Source organism: Urtica dioica, chromosome 6 (assembly GCF_054948205.1).
Source record: "Urtica dioica subsp. dioica isolate 48M chromosome 6, U.dioica_male_clone48M_v1_H2, whole genome shotgun sequence".
NCBI lineage: Eukaryota > Viridiplantae > Streptophyta > Magnoliopsida > Rosales > Urticaceae > Urtica > Urtica dioica.
Genome location: NC_142761.1, coordinates 39,618,290 through 39,641,951, shown reverse-complemented (window position 1 = coordinate 39,641,951; position 23,662 = coordinate 39,618,290). Strand labels below are relative to the sequence as shown.

Here is a 23,662-nt window from a genome sequence, read left to right as displayed (position 1 = left end):
GACGTGGAATAGAGTATGTTCATGGGAGTAAACGGGAGAAAGAGCAAATGGGTGAAAGAATGAGATTACGTATGCGAATTCAAAATATTGAGCATTTAATTATAGCCGTTCCTACGTCTCACATCCTCCGTTATATTCGACAACACGTCGCTTTGGCCTTGCATAAACCTCTGGATTGCGGGACACTACTACAAATAACATCTTTCGAAGCGACAAAAGTCGCTTTTATTTGACCTTTAGAAGTAACGAAGTCGCTTCTAATATCAAAATTTCGCTTCTAAAATTAAGCGTCGCTTCTAAAAGTGTTATTTGTAGTAGGGTGATAATGTTGCTTTGAATCAGTCTTCTCGCGCGAAAAGTGAAGGTACGTATAACATCTCTTTTAACCACGTAGCCTCCTCCACGTAGTTTCGCCACGTACTGAGCACGACTCGCTCCACGTCTTGATCGAGGAGCTCGTCAAAGCCTGGATTACGTCAATGTCGAGATGTCTTATCAGCTCATCTTGTCGTTCGTCCATCATCACCGAAGGTCTTCCGAGGTGTTTATTGAAGATGTCAAAGGTGTGAAACAACTAAATGTTGTTCCCCGAGCCTTTGAGGCTCAAGCATGCTTGATACCGTGGTGGGCCTAAGCTCCTCGATCTCTCGCATAGGACCTGGCTCAACTAGGATGAAGTTCCACACCAACAATGACAAGAATGAAAAGGTATAAGAACACGAAATAATTTCATGAAGAATGTTGTGATAAACTAATACAACTACATATAAAATATTTAAATATAATAAAATTTAGAATTATTTTGCAATTAGATATAATATTTTAATAATATTAAAACCCTAATGATTTATGAAGTTGAATAAATATATAGAGTTTTACTACTCAATAGATTGAGAAATAGAGCTAAATTGAAGCAAATCTAACTCCATTTTACCTCAGAGAAAGTTTAAGAGTTTTATTTAAATTAATGGAAAAATGAAATATTTACAAAATGTATAAAACTCGAGGTGTTGCCTTTGTGACATATTCCCGGTATATTTTGAAAAAAATTCAAAAAGTAATCAATACGAACTGGTTTAGTTCTACACTTCGTTGTTCATAGCCCAAGCCCTAAACATCATTTAATTATTTCCTCAAGTAGCTGATTCTTCATCAAAGAGCGGGAAAAAGAAAAGAACGATAAACATAAAAAACAGCAAAAATAGAAGAGAGAGAGAGAGACGAAATCAGTCTCAATTCAAACAAGAAGAATAACAACGGCACAGTCTCACATTTTGACGTTTCTCATTTCTCTCATCAACCCGAGAGAGAAAGGGAAAGAGAAACCGAAAACGGAAAAAGGAAAATTAAAACAAAAAAATAAATTAAAATCCTTTTGAAACTGAGATTAGAAAGGGAAGGAATAGTGTATACACGCACCGAGAGAGAGAGAGAGCGAGAGAGAGAGTCTGTGCTCTTACTCTGGAATTAATAACCTATTTTGACTCCTTTTATTTGTTTTCTTTTTTCCATTTTATCATACGTTTCTTCATTGTTTTCTCTTCACGCTTTTGCGCTCTCTCTCTCTCTCTCAGGTACGCTCTTTTCTCGTTTCTCTTGTTTTTGAATCGCTGTGATTGGATTCGGCTCTTACTCTAATCGGAAGATTGATATTTCGTAGCCCTGTGTTCGTAGCCGCGATCACCATTTTCTGATATTAGGTTTCGTCTGCTGTTTATTTTAATTTTTTTTTATTGTTTAATGCTCTGTTCTTTTGGTGTGTGTGTTTGCATGATCGAGCTTGTATTTGAAGTTCTATTGGTAGGGTAGGGTTTGAGAAATGATATACTGGCTTAAGATTCGTTCTAAAGGATAAAATGAATTATTGGTGTTTGAGCTTTAACATTGTGTTTTCTTAAGCTGTTGATTTCGTCTGTATTTTGCAATCACAATCTGTTTGGTTTGTGTGATAGTTAATTAATTTTTTTTTTCTTCATGAAAGTATATTAAAGAGGAGCAGAAATCTTTTGCCTTTAAATCTTTTTGTATACTTAGATAGGGTGGTCTGAAAATTGGTTCGCTATTTTCGCGCCATCGAGACTCGATTAGTGTAACGGATATATTTTAGTGCTTTTCTTTCCTTTGAAACTTATAAAAGAAGTGAAAGCTATTTTAGGGGTTTTCTTGTACCGTAGCTATGTAATTAATGTAACAGATTACCGTGGGCTTTTTCGTTTGTTTGTCTGTGCCAAGTATACTCAAACTTGCGTTCAGCTAGTTAACCGTTGAGTTATTTATTTGATAGAAGTTTTGGTTAGATTGATGGTTTTAAGACGAAAGGGCTCACATGAAGTAGCTTTACTGAAGGATTAAGGAGGGAATGTTTGTTTTTCCGTTACAACCGAACGTGAGCCACCGAAATTATTCTAATAATACCTGTGTTTTTTTTTATGATTCATTTAGGCAGTGAGAGAGTGGAAGACAATTTGTAGATCCGATACCTTTTTTGTTTCGGTGAGTCTACTCTCTCTTTCCAAACAGAAGTCATTGTCAAGTCTGCTAACCGTCGTTGTTTATAGTATTTTTAATCCTACCATTTAAGACTAAGATCTTGTTTTTTTGTTTTTTGTTTTTTGTTTTGTTTTGTTTTTGTTTTTTTTTTTTTTCGTTTCATGCTATGGCTAAGAGAAACAGAATCCATCTTGATATCATTTTCTTTACTAGTCTTCCTACAGCTAATATATAACACTCGGGGGTTTAAATTTTAATTTGTCATCAAATTGTGTATAGTGGATTAAGTTCGGAACTTTTTGCTAATAATCAACATGTACTTTTGGATGTCCAGGACTTTTGGTTCTGAGGATCTGTAAGTGCAGTTCCTCATGAACTCACGGGAATCAAGTAGAGGCCGAGAAGGGATGATCGGAAATGGTGAAAGGAGAAGAGGAGTTTTGGATCTTGACCTCAACTACCCCCCTCCAGCTGAGGATTCGTCTCGACGTTATCCTATAATGGGACACGGGAATGGGTTCTATCAAGACCAAGTTACAAACAGTGCTGGCCTTGAGGATGACGATGATAACGTGCTTACAATCTTTCCGAGGAGCTTTGCTGAAGTGAGTAATTTACATATGAGATTTCTGTTTCATATTATTTCTACTTATCTTTTAATTGTTTGTTAGATCACCAGAAATGCTAGGACGGGTGAAGAAGTAAAACATGGATATCATTCAGGTGCATAACTGTTTTTTTCCTTTTCTTATTCATTGCCATTTCTATTCTCTGCTTGTATGCTTTTCTTTCAACTTTGCCCACCAGACTGCTTGCTTGTTTTACTGCCCGGCTTTATTAGGTAGGCAGTCATTTTTTTGGCTGTTCCATGTTGAGATCTGTGGTAACGGAATCTGGGTTACTATTGGAGAATTCTTGTTGATATACTGTATGAATATCTACTTTGTTTTGTGCTTAGTGATTCATGGCTATTCATCCCAGAATAATGCAAATCCTCCTATCCTTTTGTACCCATTTTCAGAGCTTAAACTACTGATCATGATGCACTTAAAATGGGTTTATGATGTAATTGGCAGTTTTATCTTTGCCATGTGCACACTCTTAAGCACTGTTGTTGATTCCTCACTCCGCGAAGGTATTATGATGTAATTGGCCGCTAGTGCATTTTGCATTGGGATATTTTTTTTTCTTTCTCTTTGTTGGTCAAAGCGAAATTAATTGTTTGATTGACTCTTATCTTTCGGAAGAGTGGTTTTTATAATTTCTTTTTTCCTATCATCTATCGTCCATATACATTCTATGAGTTTGTAAAGCATTTTTTTCTACATGTTTATTTTCAAGTACAAGCACTTCCATATTACAACACACAAAGCCTTGTGCTTCCATCAACTGTTTACTATCTACTTATTGACAGATTGGCTTCTTATCACCGACCTTGGTTTTGCGACTCTCGATGAACTAAGAGCTTTAGGTGCATCTGAAGGGTGTAACAGTACACATAACTTGGTAATATATCCTCTCTCTTCATGTGATAATATTATATTATATCCGAAACCAATCTTTTATTACTCTTCATAAAGGTTGAGTGGGATAGTGATACTTGTTGCTTTGGTCATAACAAACAGATAAAGGTTGAAAACTTAAATGTGTACACATGCTTGGATGTTTAAGATTCGTGATCGAGACTTGGTTTCCTAGGTGAAAAAGAAAGAAAAGGATATACTAAGCTATACAATGTTTGTGGGTACTCAATCAGAAAAGGATTAAAGACTGATTTAATTGGGCTAAACAATTTTTGCTAACCAGGAAGTCATTCCTAGCATCATAATTTTCACCCGGCTTCGTCAGTGTTTTTTTCATTAATAAAGCTGTTTCTTAAAACAAAAAGAGTACCTACCCTGTAGTTTTATCACTTCATCAAAGGATTTCAATCGTTCTAATTCCTTCAGAGAGAGTAGGAATTACGTCTTCCTATCCACACATTTGAACATAAATATCTGCAGAAAGTAGGAAGCCTAAGTCTGACCATTTATTTTTAATTTTGAGAAGTCGAATAGACCCTTAGCATAATTAACCCTTCAACCACCCATAATAGCTGGGTTAGTCTCTTTTAATTTTTTTGTTCAGAACGTACATGTCAGTTTTTCTGCAGCTTGCGTCGCAGCATTTGCTTCCCTCATTTAACTTTCTTTTCTTTTCTTTTCATTTTTACTACTGAAATTCGAGGTTTGAAATTTCTTCACTCCAATACATACACTGACCTTATTTACCATGCCATCTAAATTTCTGATCCAGATATATGTTAGGATATCAATACAAGGGTCAGTTAGATAATAACAGATAGTTAAGAGGTTAATGTATTGTTATCATAACCTGTATAATTCTTTAAATAGGAGGGATGTGTATGAGAAAGGCATCGAATCATTTTTCTAATAAATTTTTAAGAAATAATTTGGGAAAGCCTTGGGAATCTAGAATTACCCAGATATTCGATAAAAAAAAATATCGAATTCATATCAAAATACTAGAAGCTTATAGGTATATAAAGTTGCGCACATCCAATTAGTAATTACCACCAATGCAGTTTGCTATTTTAGCTCTCTTGCGTATATTAGGAACAGTTTAGTTGGGTGTTACGATCATGTCTACAGTGACGAATTTCTGAAGTCTAAAATAAATATATAAATTAAACAAATTTGAATTTAATTTTGTGACAGCCTGTGCGCACGGTTCCTCCGGTATCTTCTTTAAGTGCAACTCAACAAGACACACCTAGTTTCACTTGTGGAATCTGCTTAGACCAGTTGAGTGAAGAGACGACGACAAAGTGCGGTCACATTTTCTGCAGAGTGTGCATCGAAGCAGCCATTATTAGGCAGCGGAAATGCCCGACTTGCCGTCAGAAACTCGGTAGACGAGACACCATCAGAATCTACCTTCCGAAATCCAACTAGCTTCTGTATTCTTGTTGCTTTTTCGATGGGCTTACATCGAAGAAAATTTTGAAGTGGTTGAGACGCTTTACCGGGAAACAACCCCGACATATCAGGCAATTTTTTCTTACTAGTAAAACAGTGAATGTTGCTAGAATTTTTTTTTTTTACATGGTATTAATTTCTTTGTCACTTTCCTATGATTTGTTTCACTTACTATGCGCTTGTTCAACTCTTGAAAAGCATTAGAATATTTTACTTTTACTCAACCTATCAGCTTTGGTTACTGAATCTTTGTTGTCTTCGATAAAAGAGCAAAAAGAAATTGTTTTTTGGGCAAAAGACATGGTATATGATTATGTGCTCTTAAATTACAGAGGGCCTTGATGGACGGCGCTTTATTTTTCTGTTACTTGTTCGTTATATTTGTCCTACGTGGCTTTTATATTGATCCTGGCTAAGAGTGAGACATCAGATGAAAGAATCTTTAGAATCCTAGTGAAAGAGGGGCTTTGAGTATTTTAGAAGAATAACCAGCCGAATGTTAAACTTTAAACTAAAATATGCGAGTTGACCAAAATATCTTTAATTTCTATCAAGCTAATAATAGCCATATTAATACTTAACCAAAATTTTGTGCAGCCATCTCAAATATTCAAGCTAAGAAACAAAATAAAATGCCATAGCCCACCAATATGCCTATTTCTTACACTATTTTGTAGTAATCATAAAATCAAACACTAACTCGTCTAACCCGAATTCCATTAAAGCTAAATTAAACTTTTTATACGTATTCTATTTAAACTTTTATTTCCGTTACATTTCAAAGTGCAATGTGGTCTACAACATGATCATCATCCACCACCGTTTCAGTCACCGCATACGACATTTCTCTACAAACTTTTCAATATGTGCGTTGAGATCATGTTCATCCTCGATTATCTCTAAAGAGCTTGATAGAGTCCTCGTACACATCACAACCACACAAGAGGCTAATATGTTCATGGTCCTAGCCATAGGAAAGAATAGATGCAACCGAGTATTATGCATAATTAATAATTATCATGTATTAATTATATTGAGTAGAATGCCATTATTCTAAAAAAAAAAAAAACTCAGCCATATTTTGTAAATTTTTATTGAAAAACTACAAGACATGTTTTACGTCTCTAATATATGATTATGTTTAACTTGAATTTTTTTTTTTGGACGCCTCTCATGACTTAAATAGTTTGCACAATAGTTGATTATTTTGGGCATATATCATCATCTAAATAATAACTCGTTATATTATTTTTCGTGAAAGACATAAGAAGGGACATGAGCAATTACATTAGTAGGATTGGAGATGTGGTGAGAAGATTCTAAGTTCTAAGACATTGCCCACCTTTAATTTTTGAGACAGTAAAATATTTTAGAAAATATATGAAAATCGCAAACATTAAACTAAGAGAATATTCATTACATTTCAGTTAAACACCACGACATTTCAATTAGATACAAGGGCATATCGTCATATCGGACATGAAAACCAATTTATTTTATTTTATTTTATTTATCAGAACATGAATACCAATTTACAGACTCTTTTGATTATTTTTAAGTCAGGGTCAAAAGTGGTATTTAACTACCAAATTATAAGAGGAGACTCGAAGAACACACAATATGCCATTGCCAAGTAGAAGAAGAAATCAGATCGAAAATATAGGAGTGTAAAAAAAAAGACGAAACCCAAAATGCTGAGCAGAAGAGCTTCTGGTAATCCTTCATCTTTCTCTCTCTTTGCTCATTTTCGTTCTTGTTCTAGTTATGGTTCTACACGTACGTCTAGCTCCAGGGCTGAATTTGAGAAATTGGTCCAAAATCGGTGTAAATCAAGAGACTTCACTGTGGTCGAAGCTCTTCAACTCTTCAATACCTTCTCTGATATGAGACCCATGCCCTCCGTTTGGAGTTTCAATCATTTGATTGGTTCAATGTCGAAGATGAATCAGTTCTCCACTGGGATCTTGATGTACTCTCACCTCGTCAAGTTTCGTCGGAACGATTTCGAACCCGATGTTTCTACTCTGACCATTGTTGCTAAGTGTTTATGGCGGTCAGACAGTGCAATGTCAGGTTTCTCAGTGCTCTCAGTGGCCATTAAAAGCGGGATTCGTCCTAATTCGTTCACCATGAATACTCTTCTCGACGGGCTTTGTAAGGAAGGTTCTATGGTTGCTGCAATGGAGTTATTCGAGAAGATGGTCGAGCATAAAGGTTTGTGTGACGAGGCTACTTATGCGACCATCATCAATGGGTTTTGCAAGGCTGGAGAGACCCAAAAGGCAATGGGTCTTCTTAAGCGAATCGTCAACTTTGAAGGGATCAAACTGAATTTATATTGTTTTAGTGCGATCATTGACGGGCTCATCAAAGAAAGACGAACTGAGGAGGCATTGAGCTTGTTTCGGGACCTGACCAGCCGCGGTCTTCAGCCTGATGTTGTTAGCTATACTTCTTTGATTAATGGATTATGCAAATCTGGCCGATGGGAAGAAGTCCAGAAACTTCTAGCTGACATGGATAAAGATGGAGTTTCTCGTAATGTCCGTACTTACAGTGTAGTCATTGATTCGCTTTGCAAAAGTGAGAAAATCGATGAAGCAATATCACTGTTTAAGACGATGCCAGCACAAGGTATGAAGCCTGATGTTGTCACATTAACTTCTCTGATTGATGCGTTGTGTAAGGCTGGCCGAGTGGAAGAATCAACTCTGTTCATTGAGAAGATGGTCGATTCTGGAATCCTCCCCAATATTGTTACTTTCACTACAATGTTGGATGCTCTTTGCAGAAATGGAAGAGCCAAAGAAGCGCTGGATCATCTTGAAGTAATGACTAAGAGAGGTCTCAAGCCCAATGTCTTCACCTACAACTCTTTAATCCACGGGTTGTGCAAGTCGGCCTTATGGAGCGGAGCGAAAGAGCTGTTCCACAAAATGAAGGATGAAGGTGTAACGCCGGATGTAATAACATACTCTATCTTAGTGGATGCTTTCTCCAAGGCTGGATGGACACGAGAAGCTTTGGCTGTGTTTGGGTTGATGATTCAGAGAGATCTTAGACCAAACATTGTCACATACAGCTCTTTGATATGTGGGCTGTGTCGTTCTAATAATATGGAAGGAGCCAAGAGATTGTTTGTCAAGATGGTGACACGAAATATCCGTCCCGACATTGTAACTGTAAATATTCTTATCGATGGCTATGCTAGGAATGGAAAGATGGATACGGCTGAACAATTGTTTGAAGCAATTATTCAAAACGGTTTGAAGCCTAATTTTATAACTTACAGAACATTAATAAATGGGCATTGCCTACAAGGTGAGATGGAGAAGGCGAAAGAGATGTTTGAAGAAATGCCATTTTTGCCGAATGTAGTTTCATACAACACTTTGCTCAAAGGCTACATAAAGACGGGACAAATATATGTTGCTCTCAAGCTTCTCAAGGATATGATATGCGATGGCGTGGTACCTGATTATATAACTAAGAAGAGTTTGAAGAAGATTCATGAAATGAGGCTGAAGTTATGAGCTGAACTTAGTTTGGTATGTTAAGGTTCTAATTTTTTCTGAGAACGGGGATAACTTATTTTATTGGAATCATTTGTACTTGATTTTAAATCCTCATGAAGTAACGTAATTTTTCGCTATTCTAACTTCCTTTAAACCTCTCAATTACATGGCTGTAAAATGTTTAGAACCTACTAAGCATTGATGATAATGTTTACAGAATTTCAATAAAATGGTGTCGCTCTTTTAGTGACTGCGATGATGATACTGTACTCGTATTTCATATAGACAAAATAACAATTGAAAAAGAGAATATTTATTTTTACTTCATGCATTCCTTAGGACTGTTTATTTTATAGAGACCAGCTTCTGTAATGCTGGAACAGTACTAATGCCAGTTTAAATCAAGATACATCGATATACTCAGATACTTATTTTCCTGTCATTAGTATGATATTATCTTATGGGAGTTTAAATTCACATAGCAGTGGTAGCTTTCTGTATTGTTTTGTTTGGTGCCTAATGGTGTCTAATGATGCAACAAGGTATTCTTTGAAGAAGATTATTGCAGTGAGACTTGAGGCATTTGTAAAATAACTCTGCTGCGATGTTGCATGACTTGGTGATGACATTTTAAGCTGAGGAATATTCCCAGTAAGCATTTATATTCCCTTTTGTGATGAACATTCAACTCATCCAGATTTGTTTTTTTGTCCCCATAAACTTCTCAAATATCTGGTTCTAATATGTTTGAAAACAATCCATGGATTGACAATACAGGGTACGGAATTATTATGTGTGGTGATGATCGTATTATATTCATATCCGCAACTTGCTAAATTCTAGGCCTTACAATAATTTAAAAATTATACCTTCTGGTGATGCTCTTTATTATTATATATGCAGTTGTTGGTCAATGCAGATAATTGTGCTCAAAGTAGATATTGAGTTTGGTATCGTTTTCGATGGAGCTATATGATCTTGCTTGGCTTGTGTATGGTGTTGTGTGCAAAGGCAGAGCTGCCTTGGGTCCAGGCTCTGCCTTTGGGTCCAGGGGAGTCCAATGCCCTCTCTCAACTTTTGAAAATGACAATTTTTGCCCTAAACTTTTTATTTATTTTTATAATTTTAACCCAAATTTATATAATTTTTTTTTTTTTTTATAAATTTGCCCCCCTTGAATTTTGTTTTTCAAATTTGTCCCCCTCATTGGAATTCCTTAACTCTGCCGCTCATTCTTCTTTATGCTTCTCACCATAGCTTTGGTTTAATCAGCACTAAATTTGTCTAAAGATGGTTTCTTATATTAATATTTAATCCTCAAAAGATTGTTCAAGACATGATCAGTTCAAAATTAATACAAAGTAAGCAGCAGATTTTATGAAGATCATTTAACTTTCTATGTTTACATGTATAGGATGATCACGTTTCTTGTTGATTCATACTTCAGGCATTGGTGAAAAACATTGTTCGCTGCGTGAATATCTTCTGCAAAATAGAAAAATGAAAAAAATGAAATCGAATCAACAGAAGGAAGTATGAATGATTGGTTTTTGTTGTACTTAATCTTAAGAGATTAAACTCAACCATAAAACCATAGCTGTTAGAATTTACCGTTGGCGTGAATAGCCCTTGGCATCTGCTTGAGATATTATTTTGAAATGTTCGGGTTGAAACTTCCAAGATTGTTTCCTTATCATGAGTCCGGTTTGGGATCGGATCTTCAATATTCAGAGTGGATGTTGTGCAACAAGGAAGTTTCAAAGTGAAGTGGAAGCTTGGGTAAAAAAAAAAATGAAGTGGAAGCTGGGCTGGTAAATCCAACTTTTATTAGTAATTCTTCACTTCCTTTTTAAAACTGACGTTAGTATGTTAATGAGCTTTGTTCTTTTATTTGCTTAGCTGTATTTATTTACCGTTTAGCCTTCTTTTCTTTTCCTTTAGCTATATCAGTAATGTACTCCAGATAGAATGGAAATAATGCCATACAATGCTTTTGCTATATGTTCTCTTTTCCTTTATTACTTCCTCCATTCTGAAATTCCAATTGCTGAAACTTTTTCGGGAACATGACTTATCCGGTCGGGATCAATTTTCATTCCTGTGTCGATTTTCAATATTGAACCTGTCTTTTGTCGGCGATCAGAAATTATACGGTAAAAAAGAAATCCGAATGACGCCGATCATGGAGGAGTTCCCCATTTGCACTTGTGCGTAGACATCTCAGATGACATTCATTGAATATGTGATCTCCGATCGAGATTTCAGAAAAAAGAAGGGATGAAAAATGGCAATGGACTACTGAAGAGGATTTCGGGAGAGATTTTATGACACAACCAATGCTCTTATTCATGCCGAAACGAGGGGAGGGATTGAGTTTTGGGAGCATATTTTTGAAGAATTAATATCTTTGAACTTCCAAGTCAAGGAAATTTTTCTTGAGAATTATTTATTCGTGATGTTTCCTTCTTCTATTCAATTTCATATCTCGGTGAAAATTGCATTCTTCCTGTGAAACCAACTATAAAATGATTTTAGATCCGTCGCATTTTCAATACAATTCATTCTGATTAATTTCATCACTATTTCAAAAAAATATATATATATTTTAAATAAAAGGATGGTATATTCATTTACGAGGTCTTGTACTATGAAAACCTTAAAAAGACCAAGGGAACACCCTCCTTTCTAGGCGATGCGGCAATCTAACCATTTTAAAGTTTGAGTTTAGCAAAATAGCTCAACTTTTCAAAGTTGAGGCAAAATAGCAAAAAATTGACAAAATTCCCAAAATATTTTTATATACCAAATACTCAGGTTTACCCAAACAATACAATCGATGAAAAAAAACCCTAAACATAGCTCTCGATTGATATTGGAGATCGTCGCCGTCATCGCTGTCCTCGTCTTCGTCGATCACCATTGCCATCGCCGTCCTCGTCTTCGCAGTTCCGTCTTCGTCGATGAGTAAAAATTGTCGTACTCATCGTCAATAGCTCAGGATCTCGTTCCGTCTCATTGTAATCATCATCATCATCATTATCCATCTCTTCGTATCAGTTGCGAAGAAGGTTGTTCGTGTTCGATCGCCGTCGAAGATCGGAAGTCGGAGATCGTCGTCGAGTTTTTTTGCATCTTTTTCTTCTGATTTATCGCACAGTGGATTAAAATTTTTAAAAGCGTGATTAAATTTTTTGACATCTTATCCTTCTTCATTTTCTTCTTCTGATTTATCGCACAGTGGATTAAATTTTTTGAAAGCGGGATTAAATTTTTTGACATCTTATTCTTCCTTTTCTACTTTTGGTTTATCAAATAGTGGATTATATTTTTTGAAAGCAGGATTAAATTTTTTTTTTTTAAATAATTAAGGGTATATTAGTACTTTTACATTATATGTGGCTATTTTGCATCAACTTATCTACGATGATTATTAAGACAATTTGATGAGCTTGTAGTCGCTTTAGGTACTGATTACGTGATGTCATTATCAGCAATGAGATATTTTGACAAGTATTTATTTGGTAGACATTCACATAAAAAAACTTTTTTTATGAGTCTCTAGTTTATTTAGGTACTGATTTGTGGTATATTTGAAATATCACCTTTTTCCAATCGATATTTGTTGTACCATAACCATGTGCTGAGTTCTATCCAAAGGCCTATTTTTGAATAAAATGTTCCTTCATCAAACTGTATTTTGTTTTACTGTAATTGTGTTATTGTCGGTCTTGTTGTTTTGTATCTTGTCGATGATGATAAACGATTTCCGATTTAACAATAATGTGATCTTTGTCGGAGCAGGAAAGTAAAGAAGGGAAGACCAACGAAGAGATCGAAAAATGTCCGGAAGACAAAGTCCATTGCGAAAGCGATATCTAAGACCGAGCAATCCGTGGAGAAAGTTTTGAAGCATGATAGCAAGAAGTCAAGAACTCAATCCGCCAAATTATTGTACGAGTGAACAACTGATTGTTGTTTACAATCATGAATATATTTTTTGCTCAGCTGTATCAAGCTATCAGTTCCTCAATATATATTATTAGTATCACTCTTCATCTGATTATAGTTGAATGTTTCTTTCTGTTGAAGCTGCAACTAACCAACTTATCAACATTGATATGTTTGCTATTTTCGTTTTCGGGTCGAATTGACCCATTAAGAGATCATTTAAAACAGAAAAAAAAACCTATTTGCCATTGGTAAAATGCCGTTTTTTATTCTTAGTGTATGCAGTCAATTGGATCTTTTTTTTTTCTTCACACTTTTATACAAAGATGCTAGCAAAAGGAAGTAAAAGCAAGGTCTGGCTTTCCGGGGGTTCCGGTCGGGTTCGAGCCAGGTTCCCTCGAACCGGAGGAGACCGGGACGGGACATGCAAAAACCGTTCATTATGTGTAGTTAAATTTATTGTATTCAATCTAAACAATAATGTCATATTTATATTATGTGTAGTTAAATTTATGTTTAAAAAAAATTTTTGAGTTAAGAAATTGTTTCCATGTACCAAACAGTTTTCCCTTTTCATTTTTTCAAAAAAAAAAAAAGTGAAAAGTGTACCAAACAGTTTTTCCAGTTTTTTCAATTTCTCAAAAACAAAAATGAAAACTGTACCAAACAGCTTTTTGAAAACAACTACAAAACAGTTTTTCAATACAACTACAAAAATTAGAAAACAGAAAACAAAAAACTTTTTGAGTTAAGTACCAAACACTACCTAAACTTTTTGTGATTTATTATTTGGCTGTCTTTTTCAATATTAATATAAGGTTTCTCAAATAGAATTACGTTTAAAATCTAATGGACTGAGTCCAAAATAATAAATCTAGTTACATAATTAAGAGATCCGTCTTATTTGATTTTGAATAATTTGATCTTAAATGTGAAAATATCTCAAATATTAAAATAAGTCGGGATTCAATCTTGAAACGAGAGTTTTGCCAACCTTTCATCGAAGTTAGTCTCACTTTTTTTTTTGGGAAACTTGATAAAGCAAGCTTGATAAAGCATGTGATTTGAAAACCAAACCATGTTTTGGTTCCCTTAGGAAAACCAAGCATCTCACCTTGTAAAAAGTCCAAATTACCCTTAAATGAATTTTTTTTTCAAAATCAATCCTTCACTCACTCACTCCCCTTCCCTTCCCTTCCCTCACGTGTGGTTTTTCCCTTTTCAATTCTGAAACAAAAATATAAACGCCCAGCACTCCCTCCCATTCAAAACCCAAAAAAAAAAAGAAACCGAGCCCTCTTCTCTCAGTTTCCTTCTTCGTCAGTTCCCTTCCTCGTCAGTTCTCCGTCGTTAGTTCTCCCCGTCGTCGCCAGTCGTCATTTCGGTCCTTCGTCGCCAGTCCAGCATCCTCGGGAACCAACAGAGCCCTCCAGCCGAGTCGCGAACCAACCGAGCCCTCTCTCGCGAACCAACCGAGCCCTCGTCGCCAGTCCAGCCGAGTCGCGAACCAGACGAAAATGGTGAGTTTCTTTTGAGTCCCATTGTTTTAGGGTTTGTTAATGGTTTCATAATTATTTAGAGGTTTCTTCGGTTATGACTTTTTAGGGTTGTTTAGAATATGTTTCGGAGATTTTGGGTTTGATGGTTTGAAGTATCGATGAATTTTTGGTGATCTTAATTGTTTTGATATGAAATATTGAGTATTATCGGTGTGAAAGTTTGGGATGTAGTTTTTTTTAGGCATTTCGGATTTTTTGGCTGTGAAGTTCATAGAGGTTTGAAGGGATTTATGAAGATTTAAGTTTGCGTTGGATTTTTGGCTATGGATTTATTTTTGAAATTTTTTTTTCAGAGTTTTCAGTTAGGTTATGTGAAGGATTTCATAGTTTATAGTTAGTTTTTGTAAATGATTTCAGAGTTTTCAGGTATTATATGGAATGGATTTCAGAGTTTTCAGTTAGGTTATGTAAAGATTTCAGAGTTTTCAGGTATTTTTTGTAAATGATTTCAGAGTTTTATGTTAGTTTATGGAATGGATTTCAGAGTTTTCAGTTAGGTTATGTATAGATTTCAGAGTTTTCAGGTATTTTTTGTAAATGATTTCAGAGTTTTCTGTTAGTTTATGGAATGGATTTCAGAGTTTTCAGTTAGGTTATGTAAAGATTTCAGAGTTTTCAGGTATTATTTGTAAATGATTTCAGAGTTTTCTGTTAGTTTATGGAATGAATTTCAGAGTTTTCAGTTAGGTTATGTATAGATTTTAGAGTTTTCATGTATTTTTTGTAAATGATTTCAGAGTTTTCTGTTAGTTTATGGAATGGATTTCAGAGTTTTCAGTTAGTTTATGTAAAGATTTCAGAGTTTTCAGGTATTTTTTGTAAATGATTTCAGAGTTTTATGTTAGTTTATGGAATGGATTTCAGAGTTTTCAGTTAGGTTATGTAAAGATTTCAGAGTTTTCAGGTATTATTTGTAAATGATTTCAGAGTTTTCTGTTAGTTTATGGAATGGATTTCAGAGTTTTCAGTTAGGTTATGTAAAGGATTTCAGAGTTTTCAATTACTTTTTGTAAATGATTTCAAAGTTTTCAGTTATCTTTTTTTATGGATTTCAAAGTTTTCAGTTATTTTTTGTAATGGATTTGAGTTAGTTTATGTTATTTTTTGGAATGGATTTCATAGTTTTCAGTTAGTTTATGTAAAGAATTTCAGAGTTTTCAGTAAGTTTTCAGTGATTGAATCTTTATTTCGAACTTTTCTCACTTGTATGACAACTTATCATTTTTTTGTAGGCACCGAAATATGAGTTGGTAGTCCCCATCTGTAAGGAGTACAGTGGGCAAATAAGTTTCAGAGGCAGCGGGTACTTGAAGGAAACAAGCGCACGATTTATAGCATTCGGATTACAGGCTAGGTTGAAGGACACACAATTTAGTTGGATCGATTCCCCTTCCGTTACGGGGTTCAACTTTAATGGTGTGATTATAGACCAACTTCTCCAACGACGCATCAAGCAAAGATATGCGGATGCAGTTTACGTTGGTATCGGTAAGAATCGTATCCGTTTCGGAAGAACCGAGTTTGCTTTGACAACGGGACTGAAGTTTAGTGCGCTTCCGTCAACGGAAGAATTCGAGAAGCACCTTTCAAGCAACCGTCTGTTGAAGACGTATTTTCCTGACCCCGAACACGTTGATGACAACGACAAAAAACTTCACAAGGCACCGTCTGTTGCTGATTTAGAGGCAGCTTTTCTGAAGTGCACGAACGAAGAAGACTGCTACAAGCTCGGACTGTGTTTGATTGTGGAAGGCGTGATACGAGGGAAGGATAGTTGGCAAGGTATTTGGGAGGAGTTGTTGAGTATGGTTGATGAGCTCCCATACTTTATGGCGTTTCCGTGGGGCCACATTAGTTGGGCTGCCACTCTCGAGGGGTTGCTAGCGACGGACCCGAAACACCTTCGTAGCTTATACGAGAATCGAGGTAAGAAGCAGAAGAAGGTTCAAGACGCAAAGTATGTGGTCAACGGGTTTCTTCATGCGGTTCAATTTTGGGCGTACGAGGCCATAGAGTTTGTCGGTGTAGAGTACGGCAAGAAGTTGAGCGAGAATAGCATTCCGAGAATGCTCAAATGGGTGAGCATGAAACAAGCAAGACAGAAGGGGTTCACAAAAAAGTTAATCCGACAAAGCGTATGTTTTCTCACTTTTTTTCTTCGAAGATTTTATGTACATTTTCAGGTTCATTTCGACGTTTTACAACTATTATGTATGATTAATTTCGAAGTTTTGTTTTATAGGTGGAGGCAACACCGACTCTTGAGCCTACCGATGGTGAGAAGAAGTATCTCTCCATACTCGAGAGACACTCATCTAGTATACCAGAATATCCGGGTTACAATTCTGTTGTAGCGCACAAGAAGTCGGCGTACGTGAATGAAGAGGACGTTGGCCCACCGCGTGGAGATGAGAATTTTTCAATACTTGAACGACGTTTGAGTGATGTGGAGCAGAATGTTAAGAAAATGTGTAGGGAGCAGAAGCGCATGAGGAAGCAAATCATGAGGTGGCAAAAAGACACGACTGAGAAACTCGATTATTTGGTAAGTATTGTCCCGGGAAGCGCTACACAAGAAGAGAGGTATCCATCGGAGAAGTTTCCACGGCGGAGGTCACCATCGCCACATGGTAATCTGTCTCAACTGTGAATTTCAAAGTTTTTAGTTTTATATTGTTAATGATTTCGGAGTTTTATGGCTTTTTTTATATACTGTTTCGAATATTAGTTATTAATTTTTGGTGTTTTGTGACATAATTTTTGGCAGTGGAGAATGATGAAGGTTTATTTTTTGACCCCGACGAAGCTGTCAATATTCATGATGAAACTTTGGACCCTCCGGATGATGATATCGGTAATGGTGAAGAAGAAGAAGATGGTGAGGAGGAAGACGATGAAGATGATGACAACGATGAAGATGATGAAACTTTGGACCCTCCGGATGTCAACGATGGAGATGATGACAACGATGAAGATGATGAAGAGGAAGACGATGATGGTGAGGAAGACAAGGGTGAAGGTGACGGCAGCAATGAAGAGGAAGAAGATGAAGACGATGATGACGAAGGGATGGCAGCCCCCGAGACGACAAGCAACGTGGCAGCCCCGGAGACGACAAGCACCATGGCAGCTCCCGAGACGGCAAGCGAGACGGCAGCCCCCGAGGCGGCAGCCCCCGTGGCAGCCACCGAGACGGCAAGCGAGACGGCAGCCCCCGAGGCGGAAGCCCCCGTGGCAGCCACCGAGACGGCAACCACCGTGAACGCCCCCGTGACGCCAACCACCGTGGCAGCCCCCGTTGACGACGACGACGACTTCGTCAAACCTCCGGCGAAAGAGACGGCAAGAACTGTGGCAGGCCCCGATGACGACGACGACAACTTCGTCAACCCTCCGGCGAAAGAATCTGTCCGCGTCTATGGTAAGTTCTCAATTTTCAAACTGTTTTGCCTATATTTCATGGTTTATGTTCTTTTTAATTATTTTATGTTGGATTGTGTAGTTTCGAAGAGAAAGAGCAAGCGGCCCATAAAGTATGATGATTACACTCCGTTGAACACAGCCAAACTGAAAAGCCTGAAAAAGGGGTGATGAACATTACTTTGATAGTATTGGAGACTAGTTTTTGGGGTGAAAATTGGGTTTGTAATGTTTGTTGATAATTACTTTGGTAGTTTTGGAGACTAGTTTTTTGGATGATATTTTGGTTTGTAATGTATACATGAATAACCCGAAATGTCTGAAATCCTTGACAAAAAGTTACTGAAATGTCTGAAATCCATTACAAAAATGAACTGAAATGTCTGAAATCCTTGACAAAAAATTACTTAAATGTCTGAAATCCATTACAAAAATGAACTGAAATGTCTGAAATCAAGCACATAAACTAACTGAAAACTCTGAAATCAAACACATAAAATAACTTAAATGTCTGAAATCCATTACAAAAATGAACTGAAATGTCTGAAATCCTTGACAAAAAATTACTGAAATGTCTGAAATCCATTACAAAAATGAACTGAAACGTCTGAAATCAAGCACATAAACTAACTGAAAACTCTGAAATCAAACACAAAAAATTACTGAAATGTCTGAAATCCATTACAAAATGAACTGAAATGTCTGAAATCAAGCACATAAACTAACTGGTTGATTTGAAAAGGGAAAAACCACACGTGAGGGAAGGGAAGGGAAGGGAAGGGGAGTGAGTGAGTGAAGGATTGATTTTGAAAAAAAAAATCATTTAAGGGTAATTTGGACTTTTTACATGGTGAGATGCTTGGTTTTCCTAAGGGAACCAAAACATGGTTTGGTTTTCAAATCACATGCTTTATCAAGTTTCCCTTTTTTTTTTCTACAGAGATTAAATTTTTTATAATTGATTATTGACTGTCTTTTTATTAAGACATACGATTTTAAAATTTAATGGATGAACCCAAAATAATAAACCTAGTTACGTAATTAAAATCCAAATTAAGACATCTTATTTGAATAATTTGATCTGAAATGTAAAAATCCTAGAATTAGGCAAAGATAACTGACGGAGAGAGATAGAGAGAGGGAGAGAGAGCGAGGAAGAGTCGATCAGCTACAGCTTGCTGAGATTGGAAATGGGTTTGAAGGTGAAAGCTTTCCAGTTCTCAACGGGTAATTCTGCTTCTCTCTTTACCCATTTTCGCTATTGTAGTTCACGCGCTCAGTTTGAGACATTGGTCCGAACGCGTTGCAAATCAAAAGACTTCACTGTGGTCGAAGCTCTGCGTCTCTTCAATACCTTCTCTGATATGAGACCCATGCCCTCTATTTGGAGTTTCAATCATTTGATTGGTTCAATGTCGAAGATGAACCAGTTCTCGACTGTGGTCTCTATGTTCTCTCACCTCGTCAAGTTTCGTCGGAACGATTTCGAACCCGATGTTTCTACTCTGACCATTGTTGGCAAGTGCTTGTGGCGGTCAGACAGTGCAAAGTCAGGCTTCTCAGTGCTCTCAGTCGCCATTAAAAGTGGGATTCGTCCTGATTCGTTCATGATGAGTACTCTTCTCGACGGGCTTTGTAAGGAAGGTTCTATGGTTGCTGCAATGGAGTTATTCGAGAAGATGGTCGAGCAGAAAAGTTTGTGTAATGAGGCAACCTATGGAACCATCATCAATGGGTTTTGCAAGGCCGGAGAGACCCAAAAGGCAATCGGTCTTCTTAAGCGAATCGTCAACTTTGAGGGGATTAAACTGGATTTATACAGTTTAAATGCAATCATTGACGGGCTCATCAAAGAAAGACGAACTGAGGAGGCGTTGAGCTTGTTTCGGGACCTGACCAGCCGCGGTCTTCAGCCTAATGTTGTTAGCTATACTTCTTTGATTAATGGATTATGCAAATCTGGCCGTTGGGAAGAAGTCCAGAAACTTCTAGCTGACATGGATAATGATGGAGTTTCACCCGATGTTCGTACTTACAGTATTCTAATTGATTCACTTTGCAAAGACGAGAAAATCAAGGAAGCAGTTTCACTCTTTGAATCGATGCCAAATAAAGGTGTGAAACCTAATGTTGTCACATTCAATTCTCTAATTGATGCATTGTGTAAGGCTGGCCGATTGGATGAAGCAAATCAGTTCATTGAGAAGATGATTGAATCTGGAATTCTCCCCAATATTATTACTTTCACTTCGATGTGGGATGCACTTTGCAGAAACGGAAGACCCAAAGAAGCACTGTATAATCTTGAGATAATGAGTATGAGGGGTCTCAAGCCCAATATCTACACATACAATTCTTTAATCTACGGATTGTGCAAGTTGGGCCTATGGAGAGAAGCGAATGAGCTGTTTGAGAAAATGAAGGATCAAGGTGTATCGCCGAATGTAGTAACATACAATATCTTAGTGGACGCTTTCTCCAAGGCTGGAAGGATAAAAGATGCTCTGGCTGTGTTTGAGTTGATGATTCAAAGAGGTCTAACTCCAGATGTTTTCACATACAACTCTTTGCTATGTGGACTGTGTCGTTCGAATAATATGGAAGGAGTCATGAGGGTGTTGGACAAGATGGTCACACGGAAGATCTTCCCAAACATCGTGACTCTAAATATTCTTATCGATGGCTTTGCTAGGAATGGGAAGATGGATAAGGCTCAGCAATTTTTTGAAGCAATGATTCAAAATGGTTTGGAGCCAAATGTGGTAACTTACAGCACATTAATAAATGGGTATTGCCTACAAGGTGCAATGGAGAAGGCAAAGGAGATGTTTGAAGAAATGTCATCAAAGGATATTCTGCCGAATATCATTTCATATTACACTCTGGTCGAAGGCTACGTAAAGGTGGGACAAATGGATGTAGCTCTCAAGCTTCTGAAGGATATGATTTGCGATGGTGTGTTACCTGATTATATGACAAGGAACATTTTGAAGAAGATCCACGCTAAAATTCCTTTCAGTAGGTGGGCTCATGCTGTAGAACTTGTTTATCTACTCTGATGGTTATAAATTGTTTTTTACTCATGGTATATAAGATGCTAAAAAAAACCTTTTGATTATTGTATCATGACATTAGTTAAAACACTAATTGGGGTACACAGTTGTTTAGTCGTGATTCGTGACCAACTAGCTTTCATTTGCCTTGTATTGATACCTAAGACATGAAATCAATACACTGCACTATTTTTTATATGCTCCTTCAATATATATAACTCTGCTGCTATGTTGCGTGACTTAATTTTGACATTTTAAGCTGAGAATATTCCCAGTAGGCTTAACATGCCCTGATGAAATTCAACTCACGATCCAGTTTTTTTATTTATTTTATTTTATTTTATTTTTTTTCATAAACTTCTCAAATATCTGGTTATAACATGTTTGAAAACAATCCAGGGATTGATGGTACAGAACAGGGTACGGGATTATTATGTGTGGTGATGATAGTATTATATTCGTATCCGCAACTCGCTAAATTCTACGCCTTACAATAACTTTAAAATAATACCTTGTGGTGATGCTCTTTATTATTTCATATGCAGTTGTTGGACAATACAGATAATTCATAATTGTGCTCAAAGTAGATATTGAGTTTGGTATTGTTTTGATGGAACTATATGATCTTGCTTGGCTTGTGTATGGTGTTTTGTGCTCATTCTTCTTTATGCTTCTCACCATAGCTTTGATTTAATCAGCGCTAAATTTGTCTAGAGATGTTCCCCTGAATTAATATATAGTTCTCAAATAGGGTTGAAGACATGATCGGTTCAAAATTAGTGCAAGGCAAGCAGCAGATTTTATGAAGATCATTTAACTCTTGATTTTACGGGGGGAGAGAATGAGTTTTGGGAGCATATTTTTGAAGAATTAATGTCTTTGAACTTCCAAGTCAAGGAAATTTATCTGAAGAATTAATTATCTGTGATGTTTCCTTCTTCTAGACTTAGAATTATCTGAAGAAATTAATAATGCGTTCTTCTAAGTCGAGGAAATTTATCTGAAGAAATTATTTGTATATGTTATCAAATAATCTAGAATTACTTAGACAGAATTATCTAGACTTAATCTAGACTTAGAACTATCTAAAATATGCATTAGTTACTATTAGCACATCACATGGATATATAAGCATATATATTGTCATGAGCAAGCGAAAATAAATTCTTCCATATTTTCTCTGATTACATGGTATCAGAGCTACCATATCTTTCAAATTAGCCATCTCTTCTGGATTCGAAATTAGCCATCAAAATTAGTTTTCCCTAATCTTCAAAATTAGGGTTTAGAAACATATCAGGCAATTTTTTCTTACTAGTAAAACAGTGAATGTTGCTAGGTTTTTTTTAATTTCTTTGCCACTTTCTGATCTTTTAGCAGCTTTGGTTACTGAATTTTTGTTGTCTTCGATAAAAGAGCAAAACATATTGTTTTTTGGGAAAATAACACATTTATACCCTGTGTTTTAGTGAAATGTCGAGTTTAACCCTCAGTTTTCAAAAATGTCGAGTTCATACCCTCTGTTTAACTAAAATGACGAAATTATACCCTGAAATGAATAACAGCGTCACAAATCTCCCTTTCATTGATATTAACTCTTATATAAGAAAAATCGAATCAAATCTAAATCAGTACCTTAATTTCCAAATTCTCAATTTTGAAATAAAAATAGCCTTAAATTGAAATTAAATAATAAAACTCATACCGCCTAAGAAATGACTTCATTCCGTGTTCGAATTGTAACTCTAAATCTTGGATTCTCTGTTCGAATATGCGATTTTGATGACTATCAACTATCGATGTTTACCCCTTTGCCTCTTTCTGTGTTTTTCACGATTAAGAAACTGTTGTTTATTTTTTAGTTTTTAAATAAATTACATATATGACGCGAATGAATAAAGATAATTGGTGTTTATATTATAAATACTATAGTCAACGTCAATGAAAAGTCAATAAAAAGAATATTTGTGACACTGTTGTTTATTTCAGGGTATAATTTCGTCATTTTAGTTAAACAGAGGGTATGAACTCGACATTTTTGAAAACCGAGGGTTAAACTCGACATTTCACTAAAACACAGGGTATAAATGTGTTATTTTCCCTTGTTTTTTTTGGGCAAAGACATGGTATATGAATATGATTATGTGCTCTTAAATTACAGAGGGCATTGATGGACGGCGCTTTATTTTTCTGTTACTTGTTCGTTATATTTGTCCTACGTGGCTTTTATATTGATCCTGGCTAAGAGTGAGACATCAGATCAAAGAAGCTTTAGAATAAGAATAAATGTTACTTTTGCCCCCTGAATTATGGTGGCCCTGAAATTTTCCCCCCCAAACTTTTAAAACTCGATTTTTTCCCCTTAATGTGTGATTCAATGTTATTTTATGTCCTTCCGTCAAATATTCTGTGAGTTTGGTTGTTAAAGTAACACATGGGTCTCACTTGCTATTTGAGAAAAAGGGTGTTATGGGTAATTCCATGAAAAAGATTGATTCTGGCTTCTCAAATAGCACGTTCAAAGCTATTTTCACAGATAGCACGTTCAAAGCTATTTACCACCAATGGCGAGAGAAAAAAGAAAAGTTAAAGTTGGAATTTTTGTTTCTGATTCCTCTCTGATCTCTCTTCTCGCTCAGCTATTGCTTGGATTTCGGCGAATTTCAAAGCTGAAAACTCTAAGTGGCTTCTCTCTCTCT

The 23,662-nt window shown here is 36.2% G+C and overlaps 4 protein-coding genes across 7 annotated transcripts; all 4 read left to right on the top strand.

The window, feature by feature from the left end:
• Positions 1 to 1,212: 1,212 nt before the first annotated feature.
• LOC149394069 (E3 ubiquitin-protein ligase complex slx8-rfp subunit slx8-like) lies at positions 1,213 to 5,715 on the top strand. Of its 4 annotated transcripts, none has more exons than XM_089616677.1 (7): positions 1,213 to 1,574; positions 2,443 to 2,493; positions 2,825 to 3,095; positions 3,162 to 3,213; positions 3,512 to 3,625; positions 3,905 to 3,996; positions 5,208 to 5,715. In XM_089616677.1, the coding sequence occupies exons 3-7, from the start codon at positions 2,862 to 2,864 to the stop codon at positions 5,442 to 5,444; spliced, it is 729 nt and encodes a 242-aa protein (XP_089472803.1). In that variant the 5' UTR covers positions 1,213 to 1,574; positions 2,443 to 2,493; positions 2,825 to 2,861; the 3' UTR covers positions 5,445 to 5,715. The 4 variants fall into 4 exon arrangements, with proteins under 4 accessions (XP_089472803.1, XP_089472807.1, XP_089472805.1 ...); XM_089616679.1 differs by having other exon boundaries at positions 1,565 to 1,700; XM_089616681.1 differs by lacking the exon at positions 3,512 to 3,625.
• A 1,477-nt stretch (positions 5,716 to 7,192) lies between these two features.
• LOC149394068 (uncharacterized) lies at positions 7,193 to 9,658 on the top strand. Its single transcript, XM_089616669.1, has 2 exons — positions 7,193 to 9,016; positions 9,526 to 9,658. The coding sequence occupies exon 1, from the start codon at positions 7,352 to 7,354 to the stop codon at positions 8,999 to 9,001; it is 1,650 nt and encodes a 549-aa protein (XP_089472795.1). The 5' UTR covers positions 7,193 to 7,351; the 3' UTR covers positions 9,002 to 9,016; positions 9,526 to 9,658.
• A 3,599-nt stretch (positions 9,659 to 13,257) lies between these two features.
• LOC149394067 (uncharacterized) lies at positions 13,258 to 18,081 on the top strand. Its single transcript, XM_089618252.1, has 5 exons — positions 13,258 to 13,377; positions 15,723 to 16,625; positions 16,733 to 17,120; positions 17,258 to 17,911; positions 17,993 to 18,081. The coding sequence occupies exons 1-5, from the start codon at positions 13,258 to 13,260 to the stop codon at positions 18,079 to 18,081; spliced, it is 2,154 nt and encodes a 717-aa protein (XP_089474378.1).
• An 842-nt stretch (positions 18,082 to 18,923) lies between these two features.
• On the top strand, positions 18,924 to 21,795 carry LOC149394066 (uncharacterized). The gene is made up of 2 exons (XM_089616667.1): positions 18,924 to 20,932; positions 21,715 to 21,795. The coding sequence occupies exons 1-2, from the start codon at positions 19,101 to 19,103 to the stop codon at positions 21,767 to 21,769; spliced, it is 1,887 nt and encodes a 628-aa protein (XP_089472793.1). The 5' UTR covers positions 18,924 to 19,100; the 3' UTR covers positions 21,770 to 21,795.
• Positions 21,796 to 23,662: the final 1,867 nt, after the last annotated feature.

Coding starts and splice junctions, on each gene's coding strand:
- LOC149394069 (XM_089616677.1), top strand. CDS start 2,862: ATGAACTCACGGGAATCAAGTAGAGGCCGAGAAGGGATGATCGGAAAT. Junction 3,096..3,161: donor TTCCGAGGAGCTTTGCTGAA/GTGAGTAATTTA, acceptor ATTGTTTGTTAG/ATCACCAGAAATGCTAGGAC. Junction 3,626..3,904: donor TGATTCCTCACTCCGCGAAG/GTATTATGATGT, acceptor ACTTATTGACAG/ATTGGCTTCTTATCACCGAC.
- LOC149394068 (XM_089616669.1), top strand. CDS start 7,352: ATGAGACCCATGCCCTCCGTTTGGAGTTTCAATCATTTGATTGGTTCA.
- LOC149394067 (XM_089618252.1), top strand. CDS start 13,258: ATGCTAGCAAAAGGAAGTAAAAGCAAGGTCTGGCTTTCCGGGGGTTCC. Junction 17,121..17,257: donor GAGGTCACCATCGCCACATG/GTAATCTGTCTC, acceptor AATTTTTGGCAG/TGGAGAATGATGAAGGTTTA. Junction 17,912..17,992: donor AGAATCTGTCCGCGTCTATG/GTAAGTTCTCAA, acceptor TGGATTGTGTAG/TTTCGAAGAGAAAGAGCAAG.
- LOC149394066 (XM_089616667.1), top strand. CDS start 19,101: ATGGGTTTGAAGGTGAAAGCTTTCCAGTTCTCAACGGGTAATTCTGCT. Junction 20,933..21,714: donor GCTAAAATTCCTTTCAGTAG/GTGGGCTCATGC, acceptor GTTCTCAAATAG/GGTTGAAGACATGATCGGTT.